Here is a 7,401-nt window from a genome sequence, read left to right as displayed (position 1 = left end):
GCTGCGACACGCGACAAGGTGCGGCATTTGCAACCTTTGACCCACACGCAGGATGATGCAGTGCCCCGTCATGACTCCACCCGTAAGCCGTTTATGGTTCTTGTTCTTGTTGAAGTGCAGCAGTTCAAAAGCCCGCTTGGCACTGTTTTCCGACCATAAAATGAAGCAGCTTGGCCCAGAGGCCCGCTGCCTCTTTATCTTTAATAACGTATATGCAATTTTAATTTACATATAGTTTTTTTCTTTACCTCTTTTTTTTTATTATTAATATTATTATTGTTATAATTACTATTCATCTGTTATCCTAGAGGAACCTGAAATCGAACTCTGAGTGCCTGAATGTAAGGCTCTTTATATACTAGAGTCGTAGTGCCAAACTGAACAAGGCAAAAGCCAGTGCTCATCAAAATCGTATCTCAGAAATTGGGGCATAGTTTCTACCTGTCAGAGCACCCAAGAGGCGTGTTTTTGGTGCGTACATATAACAGCATAGCATAACAATAACAATTCCAAAACAATCTCATGCAACTAGGGTCGTTTTGGTCCCGATTTCGAGCAGATTTACTGTTGCATACTTTTTGGAGCACAGATTCGTGGCGTGCCACGTTTATTATGAAATTGTTGAAGTGCTAACAAGAAATATGTTATGGAACAATTGAAAGTTGGCTGCGAATTTTTGGAGTGTTCAATTACATTTCATGTGCTGCACAAACAAAAGTGGCTGGAGTGGGCGGTGCGCTGGCCGGAGATGGCGGGAGGCAGTACTTAACGCCTCTTGTTGATGGTGTTTGCTCGTGTGTTGCCAACTTTTCCAGCACTGTTGTTGTTTATTGTTGTTGCTGTTGCGTAAAGTTGTTTGCATATATTATTTCTATGCATACGAAGCTGAGGTTGACACAAAGCGCCAAAGACACTCAGCGACTCATGCGTGTGTGGTGGCTGGAATTGGGATGGGGTCGGAATCGCAGTCGTAGTCGGAGTTGGAGTCGGAGTTGGAGTCGGAGTCGGAAGACGGCAACACCCACGCATCAAAATTAATGATATTTTAATGTAAAAACAATTCCAGCCACTTAAGCCCCATTCATACCCATTGTGTCTGCATGTGCATGTGTGTGTCCGTATAAGTGTGTGTGTGTGTGAGCATTTCAATTTATAAGCCAAAGCCCATGACGTAGTCCGTATTGAGCATGGCCATGGAAATTGAGCCCCGGCAACGAAAGGCAGCCCCACACAATAGCACGTCAGAAAGTTTCAGTAGAGCGTACTCAACTAATTGATACCCTGCAGGCAAAAAGTAATCTCTATCGCCAGGTCGATAATTTGGCGATACTTTCAGGAAGACTTGCCACATAATTTGTTCATGGAGAAAAGCATGTTATTGTATATTACACTTATTAAACACAAGGCTTTCATGTAAGGTTTTCAAAATGTTGCGAAACGTGTGAAATATCTATCAAATAAATTTATACAAAATTCTCTGAAGATAAGTTTGGGTTTGATCGAAAAGAAGAAACACAAGTTTCATATAAACGCTATTCGCGATGTTCCACACAGGCGGAAGCTTTCTTCTCCCTTCCTACGATTTGGGCTGTGCTTTGAACACCCATCAATCAATCAATCATCATACAGTCTTTCAGTCAGAAAAGACGCTTATTTATGTACACAGACTTCCGGTAGCATCATAAATGCCCATTCGTCAGTAGAGCACACTTCTGCATAATTCCAAAAGGGTGCAGGGTATTCAAAGACAAGAGGGAACTTTCCCATTTTTGGCAGCACAAGTTAATCCCTCTTAAATAATAGCAAACTACAGTGCTTCAAAAATCAAATTACATATAAAGTTTTTTTATATTTTTGATATTTTGTTATATTCACTTTTTTTGTTTTGTTGCTGGCTTTGCGCAGAATGTGGCACAGTTTTTCGGGCCGCAATTGTTTGTTCTCGTTATTATCATGCTGTTCGTCTTTGTTCCGCTTTTGTTGTCTGCCTCTCAATCTACGCGCTTTGTACAATGTACAAAAGGGTCAGCGGGTTGGGCAGAGTCAGAGAAGCGGACAAAAAATATGAAATGTAAGCTGGGAACGTAATATTGAAGTTGCCGCTTTGTGTTGCATTATCCGAGTGCTGCCTGAAGGGGGCCGCGACCCTTTCGAAGCGCCATCGACAAAAAAAAAAAAAATATATATATATAAAAAGTATTCAATTTTCATTTGATTCTGAATGACAAATTGCGACGGACAAAACGCAGAAGAGTTAGCCGGAATGGCACACAAGATAATTGACAAAATTGTTCAACATTTGCCCTAACTATATATGCCCAAGAATTGACAAAACCGAAAGTGAAACTTGGCGTGAAATATCCACAACAGAGATAATTTCTGGGATGGCACGTAAATTTATTTGCTTCGTATTTATGAAGGGTCGACAGTTTCGAGTTTCAACCCATGCATTTAGTATATGCTTATGAAGTTTCAATTAAAAGCAAGAGGCCTAATCACAATACGACAATTTCTAATAACATCCCCGACACCTTCGGGTCCGACCAGTCCCATTCTCACAGCTAGTTTGGAGTCTACAGCTTAAGAGCAAAGTGCTAATAGAGAAAATAGTATTCTGAAGTAGTTATTAAAATTAAATCTTAATTAACTATCAAAGTTGGGGAAAAGGTAACTAAGGAGAGTGAAGAAATTCGTATAAGAATAAAGACAGATGGAGCAACACAATAATGTAAATAGGTTACATTAAATAGAAATATGGGAAATCACTGAAAAACATAACTGTAACTGATTTGCTCAATAGGAGTTTTGATAGTCTACTTAAGATTTCAAGTCATCACAAATGACTCTGAGAGAGTCTAAGACCATTTTATTATGTTTCGTGTATTAAGCCTATTTGTTTGCTATTTCAATTGAATTCCATGTATAACAAAATTGAAGTCAAGCTCGAACCAAGGCCTCAGTTGAAAGACATGACAATCCAGAGTAACCTAACGAAGCAAGCCAAAAACTTGGCTCGAACCAAGAATCAAATTAAACAAAATTTGTAAATGACTTGCAACTTTAATACCTTTCAATATGATCAAAATCGTCAAGGGTTCAGCTCCTATAAAGCACAATCCATAGTGCACTCACAATAAACTCGACACAAATGTTCCGATACATAACTAACTTTAGATCGTTCAATTTGCTATAAAGGCTTTCCTAGTTTTAATAATCATGCGCCTGCCGGCAAGGCAACTGGGCGAGCTTTGCAACTGGTCCCAAGAAGGAATCAAATATAATGTGAGAGTACGTTAAGCGCCGGAGCTCGAGTTCTGTGTGCAGATGGATTTAATGTTATATTATGTAGCAAATGTTTTGCTTTGGCATTTAATGGACTTTTTGATCAATTTGCTGGAGGGGCGTCGAATATCAAAGCGCCAACTTGTATCCAGTTCTCTGACAATTTAATGAAATTGGAACTGAAACCAGTTCCTGGTACTTAGAGCCGCAGGCGCAAAGAACTCAACAACTTGTCCATAAGTGTAATTAAATTTACGCATGCGACCTGTTGCTGTTGTTCTTGTTGTTGTTGCCTGTTTTGATGGGGCGCCTCAAAGCAGGCTTTGATTTTGAGGCTGGGGCAAAATCAAAGCCCGAGCAAGACAAGACAAGACAAGCCGACGACTGACAGCTGCTGGGCGGGCAGTGGGCGTGTCAATAGGCATTAGTACAACCAGCCGCTAAGCTCAGCATGTGTGTGTGTGTGTGTGTGTGTGTGTGTGTGTGTGTGTGTGTGTGTGTGTGTGTGTGTGAATCTCTGTGATGTGCGCTTTACTCTCTAGAGACTTAGCGCTAATTCACTTTTACGCGACCAACTAAATTAATTGCAGACATTTTGCCAATCATACGCAGTACACACATAAACACACACGCACACATAATCACACACACACACACACATAAATAAACACACACAGACGCAAGCACACACCTCAGCCAGCAGTACGTGCGTGGCAGTGAAATTGTCAACTTGGGCACTCGCCTCACTTGCAATTGCCAACAAATTTGCCAACTTTAAGTACGTGCTGGTGCACCTTTGCCATGGCACTTGCCCTTGCCCATTCATGCTCATGGCCAAAGCCAGGCCACCTCCCGCCGCCCACACCTGAGATCGCAGCAAGTGTGATTTATATATTGTGGTGTGCACAGTTACTTGCAGACACCGCCATCTGGGCCGTTTCAGCCGTCTGGGCTTGTCTCGGCACCCACGCATGAAAAATCGACGGCAACATCTGAAATGCGCATAAATTACGCACAGAAGACCAGCTCGGACCTACCGCCTCGCACTCTGAACCACGTACCTTGCGGAGGGCCACCAAACCGTGCCCATTCAAGCGTCTAATAGCTATGATTCAATTAGAGGTCCAGCGGTGTCTTGAAGAACTTGCTCTTCTCCTGCTGCTGCTGCTACTGCTGCTTTCTCATGTGTGCTAATCAATTGCAAATTGGGCGCCCATGGAATGCATTGAGCAGCTCTTGACCTTCATCTGATGGGCGCCCATTATTGGTCGAGGGGGAGGCAGGGATAAGAGCTTGTTATTTGCTTAAGTGCTTTGGCTTTAGCGGGCAAGCTGTTTTACATTTGCCTGATCATTAATTATAATGTCTAACAAAGCCAAAAACGAGCTCCAACTGACTTTAAAATGTTGCCCAAATATTCGCTTACCAAGCATTCTCATCCCTGCCTAAGAGCCTTTTTAGATAGAAGAGCGAAGCACTAGAAACATAATCGGTAACTGTTTCGATAGAGACTTAAACGCATGTGGAGCTGCACATGAACTTATTTAAATACCCTTTAGATGAACTATAGTTAACATTTCAAGTTTTACTATTCTGGTGAATTAGCTGTGCTTGACTAAATACATAAACATAATAGTAGATACCACAAGCTTGCATTCCAACATACTCAACTGCATCATAGTTTACCCATCTATTTGAAGCAAGGTCGTATGCAGAAAGGGTTCTAATCAGGTTTTGAATTGCTGACAAATTTACCAAATATTCTCTGCCTCGGACATTCCTTATTTTTAGATAAATATTTGAATTTCACTCACCAATCTACTCATTTTAGGCCGAGCCAATTGTTTAGGGCTAGGTTAGACTATCTGCTAACTCGTAGAGAGCGTAGAGCGTGATCAACTCACTTCTCATTTAAAGAAATCAAATCAGCAATTGGTCATGATATCCAGATACTGGAGTTTATTATAGTTACATATAGGCATCTCTTTGCCGCTGGCGACGCTGACGATCCTTCTCCTCCATATAGGGTATAATCGAGGCCTTTGTAGGCAGGATGACCACAATGGGCAGCATTTTTTTGCACTTGTCCAATACATGATTCAAACGCTTCGCCGAGGGATAGTCAAGCAGAATGATGCCGATATTGGGGCGTTTGTATAAGGCTTGAAAAAACTCCTCAAGCTCGTCGAGCGTGGTGCCTAAAAAAGAGTATAGAAATGCAAAAATTGATAAGCGATCAAAATGTATTGACAGTACGAACCATGTTCAACCATTAGATAGTTGCGAAAGTTTTCACGATGATAACCGATGCCGGCAAGCAGTAGACCCAGGGTTACCTCCTGCAATCGATAAATGTAATATGGTATATGCATTTTGATATTTTATATAATCGATTTAGTATCATTGCTTTGCTTTGTTTCTAAAATGTTGTACAAATTGTATATCTGTTGGAGGTACAGCTTCACTCACAGAGTTCATTTGGTACGTTAAGTGTTAGATGGTGAGGTATTTGGTATGTGGTATAGGGGCATAGCAAGTTCCGAATGTTAGCTGTACTTACTGTATCGGCTATGACACCGATACGTATTACTGAAGGGTCCTCGGGCTCCTCTACTATCAACTCCTCCTCATCGGACTCCTCTTCGCTCTCCTCATCGCTTGCGTGCTTTTTCTGCTGAGCCTTTTCACTCATTGTATCTGGATATTAGATTTGTTTTGTTTTATTTTATGTTGTGCTCAAACTGAATGTGAATAGCTTTCTATCGGAGCACTTTGTTTAGTTTCGTTTGTCAGTTGAAAGTTGCGTCAAAAGTGCCACAATTTTTAGCTGAAGCCCTGCCCTGTTTCCGACATTCTGCGGGTGCTAACTCGAACCCCAAGCTGCTGTGTTTGCCCATGTTTATTTTTTATGACTTTTTAATGAGTTTCCAATAAATAGCAGTTACCACACAGCCCCGCCCTCACAACCACCCTGCAACACACACGCACATAAAGCAGCCCGAAATTGCAGAGCTTAAGCCTTAAGCCGGCAGATTGTGGCACAGCAATGGCTATAGATGGAATCCAAACTGAAGCTGGAGCCAGGGCGCTTTGTTGCTGTGTTGCTCCGTTGCTCCGTTGCTGGAGTGCCAAAATTAGTTTTTTCCTCTCACTTATTTTGCATTCATTTTAATTATTAAATTTGCGTTGGCTTTGGCCTGCTGCCTTGCCTCGAAAAATTGAGCCCAAAATGAAAATTCAATTATGACATGAGTTTACAGATTTCCTTGCCCGGAGCCCTCTTTGCGAGCGTGTTGCCCAATGGCATTGACGGCATTGAGACGGCATCTTTGTGGCTACTTTTAGAAAATTTATTAACTGCGACTTAACGAAAATTCGTTTACTTTGCGTTTTTTGTTATTTGTTATCCAGTTGATTAAGTCACTTGCCCCATCCCCAGCGCTCTGCCACCGCAAACTGGGCCAACCCTACCTTCGAATCGCAGACACTTGTAGCGCATCCCTATTTGGGTTCGATACATCGAACATTCTGTAAAGTTTAACATGTTTATAACTGTCTAGAAATAACATTGCAGCGCTTTCATAACAGCTGCACGACTGTTAAGGGGCTGTTAGCCAACAAGTGTGATAGCTTGTAACAGTTGAGCTTGTTGAAATAGAAGAAAAGGGGGGGCTAGTCATTTCCCTACCTTCCACATACGCATATACTTGTATCAAGCTAAAATAAACGTTTGTTTTCGGCTGGGTTTTCAAAGGGCTTCCTTCACCTCTGACACAGCGCTTAAGTATTGCGGTAGATGAAAGGATGTAAGTATCAGTGTCGCTTCAGAGAATTACCAAACTCTTCAATCATAATCTATAAATAGCTTGGCGCCTGCTTATTTGCTTATTAGGTAACAACTTCGATGGCGACTGTCAGACGTCTGATTAATCTAACCGCACTGAAGGCGTACAATCAGTTGGCCAGAACTGGGGCTGACAAGGAGGCTGAGACTGAGACTGCGACTGCGACTGAGACAGGCAACTGACAACTGACAACTGGCAACAGGCAACAGGCAGTCAAAGTTCAAATTGTTTTTGTTTTACTTTTATTTTGTGCTTTTTCTTTTTGCAACTCGTC

General features: G+C 41.8%; 1 protein-coding gene across 1 annotated transcript; it reads right to left on the bottom strand.

The window, feature by feature from the left end:
* Positions 1-5,217: 5,217 nt before the first annotated feature.
* LOC115767368 (V-type proton ATPase subunit F) lies at positions 5,218-6,038 on the bottom strand. The gene is made up of 3 exons (XM_030711627.1): positions 5,843-6,038; positions 5,543-5,621; positions 5,218-5,480 (listed from the first exon to the last, which is right to left on the bottom strand). Exons 1-3 carry the CDS (start codon positions 5,972-5,974, stop codon positions 5,251-5,253), a joined length of 441 nt encoding a protein of 146 aa, XP_030567487.1. The 5' UTR covers positions 5,975-6,038; the 3' UTR covers positions 5,218-5,250.
* Between the last annotated feature and the right edge of the window lie 1,363 nt (positions 6,039-7,401).

This window comes from Drosophila novamexicana, unplaced genomic scaffold (genome assembly GCF_003285875.2).
Source record: "Drosophila novamexicana strain 15010-1031.04,08,12 unplaced genomic scaffold, DnovRS2.1 tig00001385-arrow-arrow-pilon, whole genome shotgun sequence".
NCBI classification, from domain to species: domain Eukaryota; kingdom Metazoa; phylum Arthropoda; class Insecta; order Diptera; family Drosophilidae; genus Drosophila; species Drosophila novamexicana.
Note: the sequence above shows the minus strand (reverse complement) of the source record. Positions and strands in the feature narration are given on the sequence as shown.